General features: G+C 34.2%; 11 protein-coding genes across 11 annotated transcripts; 4 read left to right on the top strand and 7 right to left on the bottom strand.

Moving 5' to 3' along the window:
- Positions 1-19: 19 nt before the first annotated feature.
- On the bottom strand, positions 20-1,435 carry RO3G_09407 (cytoplasmic tRNA 2-thiolation protein 1; the record flags this gene model as incomplete). Its single annotated transcript, XM_067663992.1, has 5 exons — positions 20-220; positions 277-431; positions 519-758; positions 841-1,194; positions 1,252-1,435. 5 exons carry the CDS (start codon positions 1,433-1,435, stop codon positions 20-22), a joined length of 1,134 nt encoding a protein of 377 aa, XP_067520093.1.
- A 658-nt stretch (positions 1,436-2,093) lies between these two features.
- Positions 2,094-5,085, top strand: RO3G_09406 (uncharacterized protein; the record flags this gene model as incomplete). The annotated part of the gene is made up of 2 exons (XM_067663991.1): positions 2,094-2,931; positions 2,996-5,085. 2 exons carry the CDS (start codon positions 2,094-2,096, stop codon positions 5,083-5,085), a joined length of 2,928 nt encoding a protein of 975 aa, XP_067520092.1.
- Positions 5,086-5,176: 91 nt separating this feature from the next.
- On the bottom strand, positions 5,177-6,763 carry RO3G_09405 (uncharacterized protein; the record flags this gene model as incomplete). The annotated part of the gene is made up of 1 exon (XM_067663990.1): positions 5,177-6,763. The coding sequence occupies one exon, from the start codon at positions 6,761-6,763 to the stop codon at positions 5,177-5,179; it is 1,587 nt and encodes a 528-aa protein (XP_067520091.1).
- A 170-nt stretch (positions 6,764-6,933) lies between these two features.
- On the bottom strand, positions 6,934-8,135 carry RO3G_09404 (uncharacterized protein; the record flags this gene model as incomplete). Its single annotated transcript, XM_067663989.1, has 5 exons — positions 6,934-7,380; positions 7,443-7,498; positions 7,548-7,645; positions 7,790-7,899; positions 7,959-8,135. The coding sequence occupies 5 exons, from the start codon at positions 8,133-8,135 to the stop codon at positions 6,934-6,936; spliced, it is 888 nt and encodes a 295-aa protein (XP_067520090.1).
- A 1,280-nt stretch (positions 8,136-9,415) lies between these two features.
- On the top strand, positions 9,416-10,575 carry RO3G_09403 (uncharacterized protein; the record flags this gene model as incomplete). The annotated part of the gene is made up of 2 exons (XM_067663988.1): positions 9,416-9,435; positions 9,693-10,575. The coding sequence occupies 2 exons, from the start codon at positions 9,416-9,418 to the stop codon at positions 10,573-10,575; spliced, it is 903 nt and encodes a 300-aa protein (XP_067520089.1).
- Positions 10,576-10,845: 270 nt separating this feature from the next.
- Positions 10,846-14,585, bottom strand: RO3G_09402 (uncharacterized protein; the record flags this gene model as incomplete). The annotated part of the gene is made up of 8 exons (XM_067663987.1): positions 10,846-11,555; positions 11,609-11,903; positions 11,960-12,305; positions 12,364-12,441; positions 12,499-13,176; positions 13,236-13,758; positions 13,816-14,359; positions 14,517-14,585. The coding sequence occupies 8 exons, from the start codon at positions 14,583-14,585 to the stop codon at positions 10,846-10,848; spliced, it is 3,243 nt and encodes a 1,080-aa protein (XP_067520088.1).
- A 2,377-nt stretch (positions 14,586-16,962) lies between these two features.
- RO3G_09401 (uncharacterized protein) lies at positions 16,963-17,393 on the bottom strand (the record flags this gene model as incomplete). The annotated part of the gene is made up of 4 exons (XM_067663986.1): positions 16,963-17,061; positions 17,106-17,162; positions 17,243-17,304; positions 17,357-17,393. 4 exons carry the CDS (start codon positions 17,391-17,393, stop codon positions 16,963-16,965), a joined length of 255 nt encoding a protein of 84 aa, XP_067520087.1.
- A 1,043-nt stretch (positions 17,394-18,436) lies between these two features.
- RO3G_09400 (uncharacterized protein) lies at positions 18,437-19,447 on the top strand (the record flags this gene model as incomplete). The annotated part of the gene is made up of 1 exon (XM_067663985.1): positions 18,437-19,447. The coding sequence occupies one exon, from the start codon at positions 18,437-18,439 to the stop codon at positions 19,445-19,447; it is 1,011 nt and encodes a 336-aa protein (XP_067520086.1).
- A 1,799-nt stretch (positions 19,448-21,246) lies between these two features.
- On the bottom strand, positions 21,247-21,504 carry RO3G_09399 (uncharacterized protein; the record flags this gene model as incomplete). The annotated part of the gene is made up of 1 exon (XM_067663984.1): positions 21,247-21,504. One exon carries the CDS (start codon positions 21,502-21,504, stop codon positions 21,247-21,249), a length of 258 nt encoding a protein of 85 aa, XP_067520085.1.
- A 557-nt stretch (positions 21,505-22,061) lies between these two features.
- Positions 22,062-22,938, top strand: RO3G_09398 (uncharacterized protein; the record flags this gene model as incomplete). The annotated part of the gene is made up of 5 exons (XM_067663983.1): positions 22,062-22,103; positions 22,163-22,198; positions 22,277-22,627; positions 22,684-22,876; positions 22,928-22,938. The coding sequence occupies 5 exons, from the start codon at positions 22,062-22,064 to the stop codon at positions 22,936-22,938; spliced, it is 633 nt and encodes a 210-aa protein (XP_067520084.1).
- Positions 22,939-23,740: 802 nt separating this feature from the next.
- On the bottom strand, positions 23,741-24,052 carry RO3G_09397 (uncharacterized protein; the record flags this gene model as incomplete). Its single annotated transcript, XM_067663982.1, has 2 exons — positions 23,741-23,879; positions 23,922-24,052. 2 exons carry the CDS (start codon positions 24,050-24,052, stop codon positions 23,741-23,743), a joined length of 270 nt encoding a protein of 89 aa, XP_067520083.1.
- Between the last annotated feature and the right edge of the window lie 453 nt (positions 24,053-24,505).

Genomic DNA, 24,505 nt, shown 5'->3' with positions numbered 1-24,505 from the left:
AATTTTTTTTTCTTTATTTCTACCATGTTATGTCTTTTTTATCTAAATTTGCATCATGAAGAATCCCACCTGGTACTCGAGGTGGAGGAGTGTATACTTCTTTTGGATCGCGAGGTTTAATTGGTTTTAATTCCGCTTCTTCAACCTTAATCTCTGAGAAATGTTTAACCTTCACCACTGAATTGTCTAAATCACCTGCTTTTTCGATCTGTTCTTTTTGCTAATAGTATAAATAGGGTTAGTAAGACAATAATAATCTAAGTATAGTAATCTTACCGCCTTTGATTGTTTTCCGATACCCATTTGTGGTAAACCGCGATTAAGTCCTTCTAGCAGCATACATGCTTTACATATAGAATTGGAAGACATGTAACCACAACGAGTACATGTCATGGATGTAGGCATTTTTGTGTCTGATTTGATTTCGAATGCTTCACCAGAATGTATGATATCTAAAGAAATATACACAATGACGCTTAGATATAATACGAAAAACACCGCTTGTTTGCATATTTTACCTATAATTGCACTAGGTCTAACTGATTCTAAATCTTTTAAAAATGTACGAGCATATCCACGATATGCATTGGGAGAGTAAATACATTCTGTTGAGAAATAATCAAGCTTCTTGAAATAAGCATACATTACAATTTCTTTTTCATATGTGTATTTAAAAGGCTTGGATCTCTTAATTTCACTTTCGCCTTGGGTAACAATCTCTGTACATCGACCCAATCTAGCAATATCACCACGAAAAACTTTTATCATCATTTTATGTTAGACACTAAGATAATTTCCTTTTTTTTTTTTTTTTTTTTTTTTTTTTCATTGTTTACTTACTATTCATTAAAATCGTTTCTGCAATATCGTCCGCATTATGTCCTGTGACAATATGTTTGATTCCTAACATGGCTGAGCCTCGATCCAATGCTTGTCTTCTGAACACACCACAGTAAGTGCAATTATTCTTTCTTCCTACTTCTCTAACAATCTCATCCATACTCCAACCATAAAGCTCATGATAGGATACAATTTTCAAGGGAAGCTCATATTGCTGTTGATTACGCTTTACTGTTTCCAGAGAATCGTCCCTGTAACCTGTAATGCCTTCATCGACAGATAATAAGTATAAATCAAGTCCATAATCGTAACGATCGTTCAATGTTTTCATAACATGAGCTAAAACGGTCGAATCTAATATCAAAGAATGTTAACTAATTTAGATCGCTGCCAACCAGCGTCCTGATTTACCTTTTCCACCACTAGCTCCAATAGCTACCTTCTCTCCTCGTTTAAACAAGTTGGTATCTTGAATTGTGTGATGAATCTCGGTTTCAAAAACATAAAAGAAACATTGCTGACAGATTTGTTGTCCTGTTTTAGGTCTCTTTAATACTGCTCGGTTCTCATTGCAAAGAACACATAATTTAACCATTTTTTTTATTTTACTGTGAAAAAAAGATAAAAAAAAATTCACTTAAAAAGGAATGTGGCTGCTAAACTCTCAAAATATGATTGGCAGTTTATGAAAGATGCCGTTGTTTCAACATGTTTGACAAGAGTTGAACTAAAATATATATAAGCACTTTCTTTTGTTTTAATAATAACTTATTCTGATCGAACACTAAAAATCATCTTCATAACGCCTTCTTTTTTCCCCATCAATTTTAAACAGTTTTTATACAAATCAAAAACAGAAAGCTAAAGTTAGATTAAAATTTATTATAACCAAGTAAATACAAGGTTCAAGCATTTTTTCTATTTCCTGGTATATTGTATATTTGAGATTTGATCTATGCTCTTCAAATATTGAAAGCAATGTGAATCATTTGGGTGTATTACTATTCGCTCTTTTTCGATTATATCAAACTAGAAATCTATATAGATAATAGAATTATCTATGCCTTTAAATGACTCTTATAGACAGACTTCTTTAAAATGAGTGCAATAGTAAAATAGAGCTATTGATATTTGTTTATTTGAAGGAACGGTTAACAGCATATTGTCAGCGGAGAAAATAATGCTGCAAAAAAAAGAAAAAAAAAACTTCTAACGAAAGCCTACTTTTTGTCTTATTTTATTCACCTTCATTTATGGATCTTCGTAATCTACTTAATCAAAAAGAAGAAAACACTAGTCTAACACTTGTTGAACTCGAAAAACTATTGGCAAATGGCGACAATTCTAAATCGATTGAGAAAATTACAAACGCTACTTTTACTTTTCCCAGCCTAAAAAACGATTCTTTTGTATTCTTTAATGTCTTTATACAATTATTACTCTCCATTACACACGAGGAAGACCCATACGATGCACATTACACTAGATCCATAATTATCGATTCTCTTCGCACATGCATCAATGGTCTATTAAGGCAATTTGGCATGAGCTGGTTACTAGAATTTCCGCAACATTTTTATTTAAAGACGTGGATCTCATTACATAGCAGCTCGGATATCAGTATTCTCATATACCTTTATGGGCTTGTATTAGCTCTATCAAAGAAGCCAGATATTTCATATACAACAGCATGGGTTGAAGGACTAGTGAATTTCATTCAGTCTGACACACACGAAATAATTGCACACTTGTGGTTAAGTATTTGTGCAATTGACGACGCGAAAAACCAAGAAGATTTCAAACGTCTTTGTTTGAATGCCTTGGAAAGTAGATTGGAAATGCAGCAGCAATCAGATCAAGAAAGATTTAAAGAGGCTATAAGACAAATGCTTATGTTACTGAAAAATGCAGATGCAGCTCATCTTGCAGCTCGAGTAAATCAGCAACTTGGAAACGCTTTGACAAGACCTCCATTTAGTAAAGATGAATTTAAGCTAGGTTTAATACAATTAGAAACCTTTTGTCAGTTGAAGCAAGGTTTACTTTATCCAAGGTTATTTAATATTTTCATTAAATTCAAGAGCACAAATGGTAAAGAAAGAAGAAGGAAGAAAAGAGAATGTATCAGCTTGAAGACTGACTTTTTCATAAAAAGAACCCCAAAAAGTAGGCAAACTGCCTGGAAAAAATCCATTACTGAACTATCCTTTATTGCTTACTTCACCAAGTGATGATCAATTCTGTGCGCAAAGACTGGTGGCAGATTGTACTTGCTTTTGGATACGAAAAATGGGGGCTATGATACCAGACGAATTTGATATGTACATGAAAAATCTTATCATACAACAATACCCAACAGAGCAAAAAACAAATTTGGATACAGTATTAGCCGATTGGGCAGTGAAGGATAGGTTTCAAAGACACAGAGACCTCATTATTGACACCATTATAAGCTTACTTCAAAAACCTCGTTACAATAATAGAACAGCTCCTTTTTATGCATTTGTACATCTTTTCAATTTACACGAGGAACGACTAGAAGCTACCAAAGACAATTCGTACAAGATCAAATCGGGTGCTTTAATTGATGCAGTCCAATTTGACACCTGTACTAACCAAGAGCTGGTGAATGGTTGTCTCTTTATTCTAAAAAGGATAACAGAAGCAGAAACAAATTATTCAGGAAAACTAGAAAACTGGGTAGAGGATTGTCTGCGAGTAACCAAATCTGATGTTGCTCAGCGATATATTGAATGGCTATGCAAAAAGGGATGTGATCCAGTATTAAGATCAAATCAAAAGAATACATTATATATGCGCTATTTGTCAGTAGCTTTAAGGGAAACTGTAAATCTCTCATTTCATACAGTGCCAGTGCTACTAAGAAGTTTTGATGACACCATGTTGAATTGGCTATTCACCCCAGCAAATGCAAGTACGGCAAATAAGATGCTAACTCAATACTTTGGAGACGGAGCACAGGTTTCTAAACATATATTGGTGCGCGATCTACTTGTGAACAAATCCAAGAACTTTATGGATAGACTTTTAACGTTTCTTAGAAGTGCAATGTATGATACAAGTCCTTCATCCACAAAATCTAGAAAATGGTTTAAAAATCATTTCTTAGGCCCTATGCTTATTGTTGCAGGTGATGAAGATGGTTGGCAAAAGAATGTTGCATCACGTATTTTCCGGCAATTTTTCAAAACAAGTAACGACTTTGAATGGTATTTTCAGACACCCTTAGTAGAACAGCTGCTTCCCTTTGATTTTTTAGATATTTCTAAATCACATGACATATATTCTGTTCGAAATATGGGGCTTGCTTCTGTCTTGCAAGAAATGGCTCAATTGGAAGACAATGACAAGAAGGAAAAGTTGGTAAAAATGTGGTTTGATCTTTGGACAACCTCAATAGAAGAGGGTGGGGCCTATAAATTTACAGTACCTGTCAGCTGGGTCTTACAGTGTTCTGGGCTTTATGATCAAGCACCCGTGTTTGTGAAGCAGATGATAAGACAGTTTATAAAAATTGGCATGGAATCAAACAGAAAACAAGAACCAGGTTTTCTTGATATGCCACCTGAAAGAAGCTTTGTAGACCGCATGATGGACTTGGTCTTATTGTCCGATACTCCTGAACCTGATAGCTTGTTTGATTTATTTTTATCCGTCGCCTGTAAAGAATCAGATACAATACAAGAGCAAGTTATAGCTGCCATTATAAACATATTAATAGAGATATCTGAAGAGCTAGAGGTTGAAATGAAGCTTTTTTCCATGTCTGCAGAACAACAACCTGTCAGTAATCTACAGCAGGTTAAAATATCCAAAAAGAAGATAATGAAAAGAAAGAATGTAAAAAAAATGAGAAAAGTATTAATGAAACAACAAGCAGAGCTTGAAGAATCTTTACAAAAGACATTAAAAAGTGGTGACAGATCTATTAAAGCTTTAACTACTCTTGTTCAACGTCTCATAAACTTCCTGCTTTCTCTCTTGAACCATACAGCAGCCGATACATCAGTAATAAAACAAAACATACAATATCAACTGACACATACACCATTATTTTATGAACCTTTAGCTAAACTGTCCAACTTGATTCGCCAACCAGAAGATTTGCAAGAAGATATACAAACAACCATAGAAACAAGCTTAGACTACCTTAAAAACCAAAGCAAAGAAAAGAAAATGTTTGAAATTGCACAAAAAATATTACAGAGTAGTTTGGTATTATAAATGAATAAAATGCGTGTTTAAAATAAGGGTAACTTTTATTTATATTTACAATTCTAAATTACAGTGATTATATATTTGTCTTTGAACAAATTTAATAAATACATTCAGGATCATGTAATTGTAATAAGTTTGAACCATTCATAAAACCATCATCTTCATTATCAACAATGTTTCCAGAAGATGTCATCAAATTAGATACAACGCCTTCTAATCCCTTGTTTTTGTGCTTTAATACACCAACAGCATGTCCAACTACCAACAGTCCAGGAGGACGGCTTCCTCCACATCTTTCCAATACATTCACTATATTTGAAAGTGTACTCCAAATCACACGTTGGTCTTTGCAGCTGGCTCTTTCGATAATAGCACATGGGACATCGGCAGGGTAATTCTTGCTTGAGATCAAATCGTTTATCAGAGCTTCTAATCGATGAATGGCCATTAAAAAGACATCTGTGCGGTGCTTTTCATAAGTAGGTAAAGGTGCAGAGGAGTTGTGTGCGCCTGTTCCGGTAGTAACCAAGAATTGAGAGGCTACCGATCGATGAGTTAATGGAATACCGGCTAAAAGAGGAGCGGCGACTGAGGATGATATACCAGGAATGACACGAGGAATCACGTTGTGTTTACGGAAAAACAAAACTTCCTCACCACCTCTTCCAAAAAGATAAGGATCGCCTTGCTTCAACCTTACTACTTTCTTTCCTTGTTTGATTGCTTTCAATGCCATTTCGTTGAACTCTGCTTGAGCAGCATCTGCATTACCAGGGAATTTACGTGCTATTTTCAAATCGCATTTGACCAAGTCGATGATTTCTGCTGGAACGATTTTATCAGCAAGCACTAAATCAGCTTCCTTGATTGCTTGATGGGCTGCTAATGTCAGTAATCCTGGGTCTCCAGTACCAGCGCCTACTAAAGCTATCGAACCGTGTATTGTTTCTGATGAGCTGTTTGATTCTAAGCTTTCGTAGCCCTCGTCATGGTGATAAGTCTCTAGTAAACCACTTATATCATTCTCAGACAACTGAGCCAGTCTATCCATACTCCAATATTCACAAATTTGAGCCAACCACTTCATTCTCCTGATGCTAGAAGCTGCACTTGGATCTGATTCACGAATCTTTTTTCGTAATAACCCCATTTTCTTAACTGCTTCACCTAAGCGAGGAGGTAATGAAGATACAACATGGCGACGGATACGATTGGATAATTTGGATGCTTGGCCATTGGTTGACACAGATATTTGGAGGGATTGGTCACGGTAAGTAGAAGTCATGAAAAAATCACACAATTGAGTATGATCCGATACGTTGACTGGAATAGCACGCTGACGGAATTGCTGAACAATTGATTCAAGACTCATTTGGCCTAGAATAGGACCTGTGCTACAACAAATAAATCCGAGATCGAAACGATACTTGTCCAAGATGTTTGCATTAAATTCGGGTGTCAATAGTATCACTTGCTGATGCTTCACTCGATATTTTAATTCTGAACACATATATTCAGGATTTGAAATCAAATAAACTTTTGCGTCTGCTTCTAAACAAGATAATACACGACTTGCTGCAATTCCACTGTCACCAATAACAAGCATATTTTTATTGTGACCTTGAAAAGCCAACATAAGAGAAGCACCACCTTGTGGAATAGGTACACTTGGTTCAGTATCCATTGTGTAAAGAATAAAGAAGAAAATATTTTTTAAATGATTAGTCACTGGTCTTTATTATAAAATAAAAATGATGTTTGATAGTCATGTCAAATCAAAATGGCTGTAGATGAGACAAGCGTTTCACTGGCCAATCATATTCTTTCATTTTACTTCGATGCAAATTGCGTACTTCAATTGCGTGCTATAACCATCTTGAGCAAATACAAATAAGGCACCAAAAATATCCAAATCTGAGCAAGTTCTAGTATTGAATTCTTTAATTTAATAGGTACATTGATTGTTGCAACATCTTTTGTGACAAACGAATTTGTTTCGTAAAATCTCGTCATCAATTCATCTTTCTCTTTCCATCTAGCAAGAACCCACTGATCAAATAATTTGCTTTCATCTGGAATTGAGTCAATGCGGTATTTACGAATATGAACGTGTACTTGCTTTGGATATCTATTAAAGAAAAAAATACTTTGGATTGTATGTACTTCTTCTGGTATATCAGTTGAGGTTATTCCAGAATATCCAATCGTAAAATCATAAATATATTCTACATTGTCTTTTAAGACCGTTGTACAAAGTCTCAATCCGGTTGAACGAGGTAAAAGAGTATAGCGATTGTCTTGCTATTTAATACAGCATTTAAGATTGATACAAGTTGGATATTATTATGATTATAAAAGCTTACCATATTCATCCTTTCAGCATAATCTTTTGATTTTTTACGGGTAGATTCAGAAATAACTAACAAGAATTTCAATCATATATTACTTTATCATCTTAAAGCATTTACCTGTTCCTTCTGGGAATAACACTAACCACATTGGTAGTTTGTTCTTCTTTGATCTTTGCAAGTTATTGATAATATTGTCTTTATCAAATTCTAGTTTTCTTTTCAAAAAAATAAAATCAAAAAATTTCATTCCCTAATAATCGTTTACTACAAAATAGTTTTAATCAATTTAGTCTCCCTTACACTACACACATGAAATTATTAGCAATAAATACGTATATTTTATATCAAATATAACTTACGTTCCATAAATTGGCAAGTATTCCAAACTCTTTTTTAATATGATTTTAATTGCATCATGCTTATCTGCTAGATGGGCAAGACACCAAATGTAAATCCAGTCGGCATAAATCTTTTAATTGCTTTTAATATTATCAACATGTCTTAAAGAGGTGGTTATTTATTTCATACCTGGTGATTAGCAATTGCAATCATCCTTTCTGGAAAGTTTAATCCAATAACATTTTTTGAGTCATCCAACTGTAAAATGTCTTCAACTGGTCCACAATTCTCATCAAAACTTAAAATGAATTGAGTAGGCGCGAAGTACTCTACAATAGCAATCAGGCTCTGGGACCAAGTTCTCATCGTATATGAAATGGATTGATAATAAAGTTCATGAGAGAAGGGATACAGTAACAAGGATAGGAATTGAGTGAGCACAACACAAGTTGACTGAAAGAATAAACTAAAGTTGATAAATAATATTTGTACGATGGTATTTAATGACCATATTGAGCTAGTTGTTTTCAAGTTTGTTTCTTTAGCAGTTGACATAAAACAAGTTTACGAAAAAAAAAAAAAAAAAAAAAATAACGTTGACAACAGCTTCTTTTTTGAAGTGAATTTTTCCCCTTAGTTACATCATTTATGGGAAAATCTGTGACACTTAGCAAGCTAATGACGTAAAGATCGTAGTTGAAGCTTAAAGTGTACATAAGTATTTAATACAAACATTTTTATTCAAACTATGCTTGCATTAGGTCGCTTATTTTTCTTTGTAGACAGCAATTCTTAAAAGCACATCGTCCTTTTGAACTAAAAAACATAGTCTTAACGAAACCAATGAAAAAAGCGAAAACTTATTTTATTAAATTTTTAATAGCAACTGTAAAAGTAAATTCGAGGGGAGACTAGAAAGGTTAAAGAAAGATATTTAAAGTAGTTTGTGCAAAAAAGAAGTCTGGAAAGATGTAACAATGCACAAACTCAAGGTCAACTACTCAATAGATGCATGTACCAGCACGATATGTAAGCTTCTTTACATAACAGCAAGCTTTGCATTTTTTATCAAAAAAAAAATTAAATTAGGCTCTGGCAAGCTAGCCTATATTCTTTGTTATTAAATACATTGCAAAAACTTGATAGGGCTTCTGTAACACTAAAGCCACGATACCAAGCCTTTGCTTATTTACTTAGATAGCACACACGAATTTCTGTTCTTTTGGCTGATAATGAATCATTTTTATTTCTATTAGCAATAGTTTATCTTCTTTTTTATAAGCATGAATGATTCCATAGCACCAATTTACCTTATATATACTATAATTACAGTTAATCCTCATACACAATTTGAACAATATCAATACTTTTAAGCCTAAAGCACGTGCCCTTCTTCTCTTTCAGCTATCTCTCACTCAAGTTTGGTTTTGGGAACAACCGGCGACTACAACTAAGGGCATTTCATTTTTGTCACATTGAGTCCATTAATATGCAAATTTAACAAAAAGCAAGAGTTAGATAATTCACTAATCTACCTATTTCGAGCTTTACATAAGAGATACATCTGAAAATAAAGAAATTAACTTTTTTTTTTTTCTCATTTTGTTCGTTTGACAAAAAAAAAAATCCTTGATGTTTCACTAGAAATGCGTATTGAAAGGCTGGTGTAAGTTTTAAAATAGTGCTCCGTGCACATGGACCCCAAGCATAGCCATAGTAAGAGCATAGACCTTTTCTATAATCTGTGGTTACATTATTTGTCTGTTTTTCTTATAAATGACATGTCTTTTTATTTTTCCTTTTTTTTTTTTTTTTATTATTTAGTTTACTTTTTATCTATTAACTTCATTATTTAATTGCATCTTTTTTTCATATCAATCTTTCATTCATGTATTCGCAATCGTTATTAAATTCTTCTTCAAGCTTCAACACTATTCAAAATCCAAATACTCAACTTCGTGTACAGAGCAAGTATAATTTGACGTCAGAAAGCCTATCAAATCGAATAGAACAGTATCTTTCAGTAAGCAAATCAGCAAAAGCAATGGATTCAAATACAACTTCACTAGACAAAAGACGAAGCTATGAGGAATGTGTTCTTGATTCACCCTGCAGTGTACCTTTTCCACATCACAATCAAGCCATCCTCTTGTCTGCAACTGAACAAGCTTGTGTTTATAACAGACTGAATACGTCCACGGATTCTACTATCAATCTATCCATTCGTACAGCTTTGAGTCAAGATACTTTGGCACTTCCGCTCACTCGAGACGAAATGATGCACCCATCTCTTCAAAATGCATCTTCTTCAAGAGATCAAGATAAAAACGATCAGAATCCTCTTATTTGGAGAAGAAGCCCAGATGTCTGCAGCTTTGATTCCTTCCATCCTACAAAATCCACAAGTTTACCGACCTTAATCATTCATTCTCAAGAGGATAAGGATACCAATGCGAAAAAACGGTCTTTGTCGAGATTGAAGAGAAGTCGACTCTTTTTCAAATCAAGACAGACTAACAATTCATGCAGCCCCCACTCTTATTCAAACACATCCTCTTCAGCTCCTTCATTATCTCCAGCTTCAACAAAAGTTTCTTCTATTCAAGAAGATACCAAGTATAATCTGAACATCTCGTTAAAATGGTACCAAAAAGTCTGGAACCTTCTTAGATCGAAAGGAACTAGAACCCAGGTTAAAAATCCGGTGCTTCATAAACCTTGTCTTTCCCCAACTGACCCTGTCTGGTATGCTCAATATAAATGTAGCCCTTCTTTTCCTTCTCCTGATACCTGTTTAATTCACTGAGGTTCACTTGTATATTATTAGCTTTTCATTTTACATAAAAGAAAACTGGTTTTTCTCAATTAAATAAACTTCCTTGTAAAACACAGTAATTCTATTTTTGTGTCCATGTCCCACAAGTTTGTTTTTGTTTAACAATGTTTTATTTCTCAATGAAGCTTTTTTTTTTGTAATGCATCCATTACTTTGAATTTCATACACATACAATAACAATAATCAATATATATACTGTGTTTATTACAAAAAGAACAAAAAAATAGGGTTAAATCAAAACTAAGCATATGGGTTAGCAGCAAATAATCTAATTAAAGGCGGTGTTCGGACCATTTCAATGGTAATCATAATTCTTATTTTATCCATTGCCTTAATTGTTTGAGAGGATTGTTCACTGCTATAGCCCGTACTGGCTGATAAACGAGAGCTGATGATGGAAGCTCTTTTAGATTTGGATTTTTTAGCTGTATCACCACCAATGATGCCAGCTCTTGTTGCGGCTGAAGCGATTTCTTCAAATTGTTTTGTATTCATCTCATCATTGGCTTCCAACGATGCACTAGAGCGAGATGTCTCGGGATAAGTGGATAACAACTCCTCTTCCTCGTACTCATCGTCCGATAGACTCCATTGTTGCTGCTGTCCAGTAGAGGGAAGGACACCTTCTTTCCAATACATGGTCAGTGCACGTTCCTTGGGATCATATTGATGACGCCATAACGGTAAATTAGCCAGATGAATACGTCTTTCCAAGCCAAATTCAGGTAATGACACATCAAACCAATCCTCCATAACAGCAATCACACGAGCTTCGCCATAAACAGTTGTCGGCGTGCTTTCTGGTGTTTGGGGTTGTTGCTTGGAAACAAGGTATAAAGCAAGAGAAAGCAATTTGCCTTGATGATTAGCTTCTAGGCTAGCTTCTTTCTTTACATTACAATGCTGAGCCAATTTTTGGATTGTATCGCATGCCAAATAAAAATGTTTATCTATTAAAGTAATGAGATATCAGAATCAATAGTTTCCTTTTGGCATCACTCACCTCCTACTAGCGCAGCCTCCAATTGACGATGAACAATGATATCAGCATAGCGACGAAGAGGAGCTGTAAAATGGGTAAACAAGGGAGCACCGATAGCAAAGTGAGAATACTTTAAGATATCAAATGCTCCTGCACAAAAGTATTTTGGTGGTTCTATCGTTTTGAGCACTAAGATGGATATCAATTGACGCAGTTCTGGATTTTCAATCTTTTGTACGGAGTTTTGTATGGTAGTTGCACTAGTAATATCTAATTCAACATTCAAGTAATTTGAAGCATATTCTTTAAGCTCATTCTATATTTAAAAAAGTTAATAAACGCATGTATTTTCCTTTTAAAAGCAAATCCTACAATCTTTCTGCTATCAGGAGGAGATTGACGACGTAATAAGGCTTGCTCAGGGTATTGACTAGATATCTTTTGAGCAACACTTTGATTAGCCAAGAACAAGAACTCTTTGATAACCTTTGCTATTTCAGGGTTCTTATCAGAAATAGTGGCAGTCGAAGGTTTTGTAGGATCATCATAAACTATTCTTTGCTTTGCCAGAGACATGGCTTGTTTGGTATAGCGGTTTTCATAAAGACGAGTAGCAAGACGGTGTAGTAAACGAATGTCGTTGTCAATCTCTTCTCCTTGGCTTTCACTACCATCTATTATCTTCTCAACATTATCATATGAAAGTTGAGCGTTTGATCTAAAGCAACAAGCAGTGATCAATACAGTCATCAAAAGTACAAAGTATAATGATTTACCTGACAATAGTTTTTCCAAACCAGGTGTCGAGCAGTGTACCATCTGTACTAAGCTTCCAAATAATCGACATAGCTGGTCTATATGTTTTGTTAGTATATGCTATCTCTCTAATAAAAATTACATAATAGACTCACTTCAGTTCGTTCAACGTGAAATTGGCTGCATCTGCTAATTCAGTGGGTAACATTGGGACTTGCTTATGGTCGAGGTATACGTGCACACCTCTTGCTCTTGCTTCTTTATCCAAAGGTGAATGAGGTTTGATGAAATAAGATATATCGCAAACATGTACGCCCACTTCAAAAGTATCATCGCCTAAACGAACGACTGTTATACCATCTTCAAAGAGGGTGCTTCCAGCAGGATCAATGGTAATCATTCTGCAATGACTTTCTGTTGTAAGGTCTCGACGATTCTCTTCTGCAGAAGGTATAAAGCTAAAAGGAGTAGGTGGAATACATTGCATAACAGGCTCAGAAAATGGAGCATCGGTGACATTAGCATCTGCCAGGATGGCTTTCACTTGAACATCTAGACCAGTGATAGGACCCAACTCTGTTTCCAATGTACCAAAGGGATGGAGTGATGTGATTGGCCATCTTTTGATAGATCCCACAAACAGGCGGTTAGCATAAGCTTCTGTATTCTCAACAAAGTCCTCTGGTACTTGTTCAATAGGAATAGCAATTAAAGGAACACGCTTATCAGTAGCCTTAAACCAAACGATCCTAGGTGCATCTTTTTTGCTCTTATCTCCTTCCTCTTCTTGCATTTGAGCTCGCTTATTATTAGGACGAGATAGAGTCAATGTACTACATAAAAAGATGTTAATGATTTTCTTGTTTACAAAATATACGATTCCTATTTTTACCCAGAGAAAACTTGATTTTGAGCTCTTTCTAAAATGGCAACAACTACACCAGCGTATTTTGGCTTGACAATATCAATCTCTTCATCACCGCCAAAGATAATCTCATTCTCATCCTCTTCATCTGGTAAACGCACCTTTGGTTGACCATTGTTTCTTGCCAATTTGGCATCTTCTTTTTCTTGCTTTTCACGCAATACTTTTTCTACATTCACTAATCTTACTGCCACAACATCACCTTCAAGAGCACGGTTTCGGTCCCTTGAACCACAAATATAGATATCGCTGCCATCCAGTTCATCGCAAGATACATAAGCATCACTACGGTTCCTCTTGTTCACACGCAACATACCACGTACTAATTGGCGAGACCTAAACAAGGGTGTTAAGGCAGAAAAGGGCAAATGCGCAATGAAAAGAGGTCGACGTTGATGAGGATTTGCATCGTCTCTTGAAAAGTTTACACGAGTAGGTGTAAAGGGAACCAAAGAGAAAGATGATTTGTTACTGTTGATAGATGAAGTACCTAAATTTAAACCATTAACAAAAAGTTTTGCTATAATAAAAAGAATGAAAAACTTACTATTTCTCCAATCATCAAAATTACGAGAAGCAGAATGACGATTCAATTGCTTATTGCTACTACCGCTCAAAGATAAACTCAATGACTTGCTATTGATAATAGATCTCTTGTTGTTGGATGATTCCATAAATGATTCTCCATTCTCATTCAGGACAGGCAATTGCTGAAGGGATAAACGCTTTTTGACATAGTTTTCATCACCGTTCTGTCTATTGAATGTGCCCATCAATTTTGCTTCGGCTTCAGCTAATGCAGCTTCTCTTGAAGCCATGCTTTCATCACTGCTTCGTTTTTCCAAGCTTTTGCTGCTCAGAGGAGGAGTGATGGGAGGTAAGTTTTTGAGGGTATTGATGACATCCTTGATGTTATCTGCTGTGTGTATTTCTTCTTTCAGTGTTTGTAGGCCTATAAAACTACGTCGATTCCTGCCATTGTTGTTGGTATTTAGTGAGTTAGTTGACTTTGAAGGCGTAACAATCAAATCAGAGTTGACTGCAGAACGAGATCTTTGATGTCTCCTTGTGGGTGGTAACATGGATACAGCCTGTGGACGCTGCATCGTGTTGTTCTTGTTAGCATTTCTGTAATCTAAACTTGACGATGGTCCTTGAAAAGTACGTCGTCTGTCTGAACTCCTTGTCCCAGTCTTAATGGATATTCCTTTAACCTTTTATATCCAACTCCAATCTTTCTTTTCTTACCTCGGGAAAGTCAAATAAACCTCTTGTACTTTCGGGAGCCGTCTGCTGTTCTAAAGCGTCATGATCCATTTAAGATAGTTAAAGAGAAAATGAAAGAAAAAAAGAAAATTTGAAGTAAAAAGGGGAGCTTTTTTTTAGGAAGGGGAAGGAAAGGTAATACACAAAAAAAAAAAGAAAAAAAAAGGCTTTGTTCTTTTTTGTTTTGATGCATTTAACTCCGGAGTTTTCGCCACAAATGACCCAAATCAATTTACAGATTGTAACCAAACATTAAAACTCCTTAATGTCTACACACTCTTTACGGAAATTATTGGCACATTTTTTGAAATTACTAGCACTTTTCTTTTCTCTTTGGCATACATTGAAATTCAAAATCAGCACAAATGAAAATTTATAACTTTGTCTTAGTCGCCGAGTTATGAGAGAGAATTTTAATGTTTATCAAAACTCATCAAAGAGTATAAGGATCAAGAGTGATGCAAGTATATGAAATAGTGACTTATAAAAATACAAGAGATATTAGCATAAAGAATTGTAAGCAGATAGTTTCAATAATTCCTTCTGGATTTGATTGATGACCACCTTGTCTAAGACAGGATTCTGTTCCATAACCATCATCGATCTTATTTGTCGATCCCAAACAAATTCTGGATTTGGAAGATATACCATTTTATCTAATTAACACAATGACGGGAGTAGGAATAGCATTATTTATACTCCATTATTATTCATGAGCTACCTCCCTCCTATACTTGTAGAAATACAACAAACCGTCGATCAAAATTTATGCCTAGATTGGCAATCTATTCTGGCAAATTGTTTCAATACTACAAGATATACTCAATAGTATTGGTATTTTGTGTAGGCAAGATATCACGTAATGTTCTTAGTACTTTTGATACATTTGATGAACCCGATTATATGTACATTATGCATCTTGGACATGATAAGCTTTATATAGTGACTGAAGTTTACGGCTTCAGATTGCCCATAACGCCGAAAGAATTATCAAACATGCTGTTGCGTTTAAATAATATTATAAAAACTGCTCATCTTCATGATCATCAATGAGTAGAATTCACGATTGATGTTTTATTCTAACATCAGCCAGCTTTACTATGGTCAGTATTCAATAAGCTGATCATCAATAGAAAGAGCAAAAACAGAGGTGTTCAATAAATTATAAGAGCTAATTGATGTATAAAATAAAGTATATTAAGCAATGAATGACTTTATTTCCTATTGCTTTGCTCTTTTTCATTTTTTTTTTGACAATGACACAGGCCTTCTTGCTATAATATTTAGCTAAACATCAACATCGCTTTGTTATCAAATAAGAGGATTAAAGAAACCCTGAGTGGTATTATATTCTCCTTTCTTATAAATCATGCTGTTTCATATTTTTTGAATAGTTTGTTTTATTTTTGATAGACAATTGCCAATAATAATAAAAAAAAGTCTAGATTAATTTTATTTAAAAATAGACGCCTTATTCACTTTAATAGTCTGCAGCCCAGCCATTATCTTTCAAGAAATCCTCAATAGCTTCCCTAAGAGATAAATTTGGTACCAAATTATCTTCTTTACATGGCTTTCTTGTAATTGGATCAAAATAACCATTTCTTTTAAAGTGGTCTAATAAAGATTGACGTTCATATGTAATTCCATCTGTTTCGCTTTAGTAATTTTCCAAAAGTACTTTTTATACATTTTACCTGGTGTAAACACTGGGTCATGCATTATGTTGAAAGATATCTTATCCAAATAAGCATCTGGTATTTCTCGTCTCTATCAAAAGAATATAAAATCAACCTACAATCCGTCAATCATTTTGTTTCTCCTTTTTACTGTAGCATTTTCTCTTGATTGAACAAACACATTCTCTACTTCTCTTAATCTTTCATTCTAATCAATTTCTTTTAATAACACTTCTTTCTCACTCTCTCTCTCATACATACAGCTTTATAATTTATCGTATCAATTGCTTCTTCATCCATTTCATTGTTTAATAATTCATTTCTCTCTTTTTCAACTAAACCCTTTACATAACGTAACAGTTCAGATTCTTTTTCTAACCTAATAGCTTCATCATCTTCCCATTTCTAATCATTATATCAATTAGCTTTTCCCTTCTATTTTGGAAACCTAAGTTTGTATTTACTTGCCTTCTTTCTTGCAAATAATAGTGCTTGAAGAATATCATTTACATATTTCACTTTTTGCTGAATAGCCAACTCGTATCCAATCTTCAATTTGTTTAATGCTATACACAGTTAATAGGCTGTCCTGTGTTTTATATTTTAAAGAAAACCTTCTGTATGCTGCTTATTTTCTGTAAGTGCTTGTCCGAGCTACAGTAATAATTGATTATTAATTATTCCATAAAGTTCTATTTCACTGTCTTACTAAATAGTATCCTTTCACTGCGAATAAAAAAGTATTAATATCACTTTCTATTATACAAATTATAATTTGACAAACCAATATTTGGATCTAATTCAATAGCTCTTCTACAATCTGATATAACTTGGTCGTATTTTTCCAACTATAAAGAACGTAAATAAATACACATACAACATATACTTTTACCTTTAAATAGCATAAAGCTCTGTTTGTATAGTAAACAGGAACACTTGAATCTTTTATCTAAGAAATTTCAATATTTATAAGAAAAATCTCTAATTCTCTCTCTGTTTTTCACGTCTTTAATGCTTCTTGGGCGTTACAATAGCAGAAGTATATTCTTTGATAGCTTCTTCGAAACGTTTTTCAGCAAAAAGTTTATTTCCTTTTATATAAAAATAAGTAATAGCTTTTTGATTATAGCAATTATAATTTACCATTTGCTTTATGTTGTTCTGATGCTTCTCTTGACATTTTTTTCAATTCTATAAAATGAAAAGCAAAGACTCAGAGCTGGAAACGGTTTTTTATTTATTTATCCGGACGGAATCTTAATGAGGAACTAAGTCTCGATCTCAGCGTTAGATAAATAACTTTAGGCCTTTTATTCTTGTTCTTATGAAAAGAGCTTATCTCATTAGATTTACAGGCCTTTTTTTTATTTCTTTTTCCTTGGTTGCATTAGACGCATGTATTTAAGGGGTTATTGCTGACCTTTAAAACTATCAGGGCTCAAGCAAACTTTATTTTCTTTAAAACCTTCAAGTCAGTAAAAAGTTATGATCATTCTTAGTCTGATTATTTATTTAGGTAGATAGTATCATTAAGTTGTTTACTTTATACAGTTTCTTTAATTACAAAGTTATAATTCATAATTTACCAAAAAGCTAGATCTATTACACAAGGAGGAAACTATATTTTCTTATTTCTCTACATGTTAATACTTGTTTCTAAATTGCTTTTGACTCATTGAAATTGTATATTTAAGCTGAACAATTGATATACTTGACGCGTCCGAAGATGGGAAAAGTCAAATGTACCAATAATTAGTTTCTTTGATTTTGTTGGATAAAATTCTCCAGCTTGCATAATTCAACTAGGGCAACAGTAAACTATACCAAATAAGACAATTTCTGCTTTTAAGTTGCTTCCAAAATAGTAAATTTCTACGGTTGTTAAAGTTGAAATAATTCATTTTAAACTCAGAATGGTGTTTAACGGCACAAAAAATATAAAAGATTCTCTCTTTTTTTTTCCTGCTATTATTTATTTTTCTGTTAAAAACCGTAAACCATATTTTGGATAAAACAAAATAAGAATAAATGCCTTCATTTACAACCTTTCCTCGAAATCAATCAAAATGGAAACGTTCAGACTGGTCAAGACCTCTTTTAAAGGAAAAAGACGATCATAAAACAACACCACCTCCGCCAACGATACAAAAACCTGAAACAAAAAAAAGTGAATTTCAACCAAAACGATTTAGTGTATTTGGTAATAGCAAATCAAAGATAGCAATGATAAATAACAGCAAAGAGGACGAAGAGGTACTAGTTGAAAAAAAGGAAGGTCAAGCAGAAAAAAAGAAAAATGTTAAATTTGATCCGATATTTCTTGAAAGAGTCTGTTTGTTTAACGAATCACAATCTCCATTTGAATTAAAAGGAGTTCACGATAAAGTATCTCATCTTCGCATCATTTGTTCCAATTGGACTTCTCAAAGGCAACATATTCGATTAGATAAAAAATGCTTTTCAGTCACAAAAGATAATCAAGGCATCAAAGGACAGTTAATGGTACGTAATTTAGCTTTAGATAAATCAGTTTCTATCCGCTATACACTCGATCGCTGGTCAACTGTAAGAGAAGTAGATGGGGTTTTCTTTGGTCCAAACCCAAAGAATGTGACATTCGATATTTACGAATTTACAATGGACCTTGGGCATGGTCAGCTGGCTGATCGTGGTGAGATGCGTGGCAAGATAGAATTTACTATTAGAGTCACAGCTGGTATAAGAGATTATTATGAAGACAACAATGGTCATAATTATGCTATTAAAGTCATTGCTGATCCTCTTAATCGAATTAAAGATGATGATGAAATAGATAATGAAGACGAATACCCAACTGAAGAAGAAGAAGAAAAAGAAAAACACACTTCATTTACAAACGCTCTCAAAGGGTATCAACATGCTAAACCTTTGCATCTTAAAAAACGTCAACAATTATTCCTTGGTACACGTTATAACTTTAGTCAATCTTTATCTTTATCCAAAAAGTCTTCCAGTATTGAACCTAATTATTTTCCAAAACCTTTTATAAAACCTTCATCACCTCCATCAGATCATGTTCATATGTTAGATAATATGTATATTCCTACAAATACAACCCCCCCTACTAGCCCTCAAAGTTCACCCATCATACCATCAAAACCTTTACCTTCTTCAATGGATATTAATTCTTCTTATTACTTGGAGCTTCTAAACAAAGCTTGTTTCTACAACAGTAATAGTAACGATGATGCTTAACTCTCTTTTTGTAAATAATAAATAAAATTACCCTTTGATAATACCAACATTACCCAAGACATTCAGTGTTACACGACGACTAAACCTTGTTTGTTTGACTCATCACAACGACCAACGATTTCTTTCCGCAGAAAGAAAAAAATATACATTTGAGTCATAATATTTTCGTTTAAAGCTATGTGTTCTTTACTCATTTTTCATATCATTTTCTATTCTAATCTTTTTTAGCTCAAGCTGCTGTCCTACAAAGTCTTGAAGAAATTAGGTACGCCTTTTATTTGTCAAGCAATCCCTGGATTTCTTTCATGACGAAATTTTTTGTAAAAGCTTGTTTAAACACGTACGATTAATTATGCCGCTGCACAAGAGTTTTTATTTCTTCTATACAATAGAAGTTGTTAAATTTGTATAAGATGATATAAAGAAATTGATTTATAAGAGTATGTATTTGTTTCTTTTTATAAATTAAGCTTGATTTCTAAAGGAGAAAAATATAATGCTATTCTCATTTTCTTGATTTATGCTCTTAAAACCATCTACCAGCTTTCATATTTATGTAAATATGTTGATATTTGTCATAAAAGTAATCATGTAATTAATTGGTCTTGCCAACTATTGAATATGAATAGCTTCGCTGAATAAGTCAGCTGGGATCTTTAGATTTTTATACGGTTAAACTATGTTTAAATAATACTTTTATTTAATGTTTTAAATGAGCACGCGGTGTCTCAGGACACCATAATTGCCCAAGCCAGATCAAATGAGACGCGAAAGAAGCTAAAAAATCCCTTATGGAAGCAAGGGCAAAAAAAGAAAAGGTACGGTTAAATTAGCTCAATTTAAAAAGTACAATCTTACAGTTGCCAGAGTGGAGATTGTTAATTCTATATACAATGGGCTGGGTGGAACGTCGAGATTCGTATTTGGACAGATTGCAAAATCCGTCAGCCTCCCCAAGGTGTTGTTCAATGGTCTTGTAGGCGTTGGTAACCTTGTCAAACAAATTATTTGGAAAAGAAAAGATAACAGATCCGGGAGCCAATGTCTGCTAAACTATAGATGTAGCTTTCTGAGCCATCAAATGGTGCTGGATGTCTTCAGTTTCAAATATAGTTCAATAGTTGGTTTGGACTGATCTGAACTGGCTAGGTTGAGCTGACGAGACGGCAACAGAACTTTTTTACGGTTGTCTCGTGCAACAACGTCACTCCAAGTGATTTTCGTTTGAGCAGGTTGTGGCGCCAACAACCTTTCTTCTTTTGTTATTTCCAGACTCTCTCATGGTCAAGTCGACGACACCAAAAGCAGAAATTGCCCCAATAACAGTCTGCGGATTGGCTTTAGTAGAAGGGAACTCAACGATTACAGCCGAACCTTTTGCTAACCAGCCTCTGCTACGTCGCATGTTGACGACAAAACCTGACTTATCAACAAATATGCAGTTATTCAAGAAATTAATGCCCTCTCGCCCCACTCTTTGAACCAAGCTGCGCAGGCTCCGAGAGTTTTTTCGCAATTTCTAGCAATAGCATCTTTCATGAACTCTGCGACTCTAGACTTCTTTATTTCTAGCCCAGCGAAGCTTTTGATCAGATCTTCAGTTGCAATCTGAATTGTTGCAGAAGTGTTCTTTGTATGCGCCGTTATAACTGACTAACTGGCCTGTTGAAAGCACGTTTAGTCTTCAAAGAGGTTCTTTTTTTTCTGGATCATTATTATAAGCTTGTTTCCATTTTCGTGCTGTATTGTAATTAACATTTGCAACTTTAGCTGCGTCTTTTAGTTTCATTAATTTTTCATTAAGGAAAAAAGAAATATCTTCTTCTGTCCTTATCAGTGTAAACATTGTACTGAGTAGCCCTTTCTTTTTTGGGCTGAGAGTCTTCCATAATGACATCACATTCATTCACTTCAAGTTGAAGCTTTTGATTTTTGATAAATTTACGAAGATCAGCCAAGCTCTTTAATCTGAATGATTTCTCCTCAAGTATAGAAGTTGCTTCTTTTCCCTCTTCATTCATAATGCTTCCGTGACCATCTTCATAGAAAAATTGCATGTTGAAATAAAAGTGAAAAAGTATTTGAGCAAAAGGTTGATCTTTTTCTCAAAAGTCCGATCACCTTTTTCAAAAAAAGGTCCAAGTGGCAATAGAACGACTGTGAACAGTAAAAGTATTAGGTCCAAATTCCTCAAAGCTTTATCTCGGCAAACTCATCACGTAGACAGCATTAGCGAGCTCAGCGTTGAATGAAGCAGAGATGTTGATAAAATAGATAGACTCATTGCTGCATTGAGTACTCTCAAAGAGCAAATACCTCAACTTATTACTGCAAAATTGTATAATTGAGACTTAACATTGGTTGTTTACAAGATTTCATGTTTTCAGAAACCCAAGAAACATCGTTTTTTTTTACTAATCACTCATACGAATGCGTCATTCAAATATTTTAAATTCCGTAAAATAGTAGACGTGAAATAACCAAATTGCCCAATATAAAGACGTCATCGTTCCGTGACTACAGTCTTCCTAGCTGGCCCTGATGCAACAATTTTTTTGTGTGGGGGCACTTCACCTTCAAAAGAACTGCTCTTTTTTATACATTAGATATAACAATGGCTTCTAGATTCACTCGTTTGACTACTTCAGTTCCCAAGGTATGACGCCCTATGTTTTCAATATTCAACATGGAATTAAGAATTAACACCCTAATTAGTTGGCTCGTGGTTACGCTGCTCCTACTTCTGTCAAGGTAATTATTCGACTTGAATGAAATCAATTACATCAAAATGTCAATTTTATTAATCCTTTCTTTTTTTTTTACCATTAGGCTCCCATTACCCTTCATGGTCTTGAAGGTCGCTACGCTACTGCTATTTATACTGCTGCTGCTCGTCAAAATAGCCTTGATGCTGTCGAGAAAGATCTCAGCGCTTTTGCTCAAGCTATCAAGAAGGACGAAGCTTTCAAGAGCTTCTTGGAAAACCCCACCGTTCCCCGTGCTACCAAATTGAGCGGTCTCAACAGCGTTGTAAAGAAGTCTAACGAGTTAACCACCAACTTGCTTGATGTTTTGGCCGAAAACGGTCGCTTGAGCACTCTTGATAAGGTCATTGGAGCCTATGGTGAATTGATGAGCGCTCACCGTAATGAATTACCTCTTGTTGTTACTTCAGCCAAGGTAGGACCTCTTTTTTTTATGAAGAACAGTGTTGAACAATAAACATTCACATATAGCCCTTGGAAAAAGCCGCCTTGAACAAGATTGTTGAATCTCTTCAAAAGAGCAAGCTTGCTGACGGTAAGAAGCTCCTTGTTTCCAACAAAGTTAAGCCCGATATTCTTGGTGGTGTATTGGTTGAAATTGGTGACAAGAGCATTGACTTAACCGTTTCTTCCAAACTCGCTAAATTGAACAAGTTAGTCACTGGTAAGAAAGAAAGAATAATTATTATTATGCTTTACTGATAATTGTATATAGAATCTGTTTAAATCAAGTGAATGTATATTTTCTCAAAGAAAAAATGACAACAATAAAAATGTAACATTAAAATTTTTTTTTCCTTAGCAGCGCTTCCATCTCAAGCAGTCGCAAGAATACATTTTAGTCGTTGCCTTGTTCGTCTTCACTTGCTACTTTCCAAAGATTTGCTTGCTGTATTTATATTCTTGACTTGTTTCTTTTAGAGAGATCATTTAGCGCATAATTTTATCACCTGTCGTGTGAGACTGAAGGGAGGCACAAAACATTCGTAACTCATAGTTGAGGGACTCCCGATGTTATAGTAATGTTTTCACATCAAATTGTCGTGATTTTGCTTTATGCATGAGGATCTTATTCTAGACGAACACTGTTACAAATTAAATTTATCGTAGTTTTTTACAAAACAAGTATGACTTTAGAATTTGGTATTTTTGTTTATTGTTTTTACAGAACTATCTTTATCGCACTCCCATTTTTGTCTTGATGCTTTTATTATAACCAAAACCATAATATAAAAGAAAAAAGGACAAATCGAATAAATCTTATTTTTATATTTTATATATAAACACTCCTTTAAACATGATTCTGAATGTGGAGCACAGCCAAAAGATGAATTTGTAAAACTTTTGTCTACAACATGTACTTATGCTAGCTTGGAACGTCTCGTTTTCTCATATCTCTTCTCTTTTTAATTTGATTTGAGCAGCAGGTCAAACTGGTCAGCAGTGCTCTAATTCAGGTGAATATATTCTTCAATTGCCGGATTTTTGTGGATTGAAACATTGTCCGTCAGCAAAAACAATTCGATACTTATTCAAGCTTGTTCAGCTCATCCATAGCGTCCCCTAGAAATCTCAAACAATGATTTTTAATAGCATTCTTAGGCTTAAATAATTTTTTTCTTCCCATCATCGAGCTTTCTTTTCTTTCCAGCTGTGATAGAGAAAACCTTTACTACAGTATATACAGATATTGCACTTATATAACATACGAAACTGCTCTCGTTTGAGAGGCTTCAATGATGCGAACATCACTTTGGACATCTAACTGTGTGTTCAGCTTCATATTGTTCCAAAAATCGAGCATAGGCTTGATATAAACAATAAACCGTTCATTCATCATTGTAAGCTATAGTATTTCTTATAGTTGCATATCGCATTTGGGAAGAAAAATAACATGGATTTTTTTTTTTTTTTTTTTGGCGAAGTTCCTGGCACTGATATGGACTGTTCTAAGTTTGTTTTTTTTCGCATTAACAAACATTTAAGAGACAAACTCGATATTATGTTTACTTTCATTTAAACTATTTAAAAGAGTGTAAGACAATAAAGAATATAGCCATTCATTGATTAATATATTAAAAAAAAAAAAAAAGAAAGAAAAATTTTATGAAGAAAAGGAAAGAGAGAGAAGAAATTTATGGAGTCAATAAACACATACAATACAAATTGCTTGATTTTCTAAGGAAGCATGATTAAAGTGTTCTTTTGAAATAGCCTTTTGGACAAGGATTCTTTTCTCAACCATACTTTATAGAATGACTCTCTTTATAGTTATTCATATCATTAATCAAGC

This window comes from Rhizopus delemar, genomic scaffold (assembly GCF_000149305.1).
Source record: "Rhizopus delemar RA 99-880 supercont3.7 genomic scaffold, whole genome shotgun sequence".
Lineage (NCBI taxonomy): Eukaryota > Fungi > Mucoromycota > Mucoromycetes > Mucorales > Rhizopodaceae > Rhizopus > Rhizopus delemar.
The sequence above is the reverse complement of the archived record's forward strand: the minus strand, read 5'-3'. Positions and strand labels throughout refer to the sequence as shown.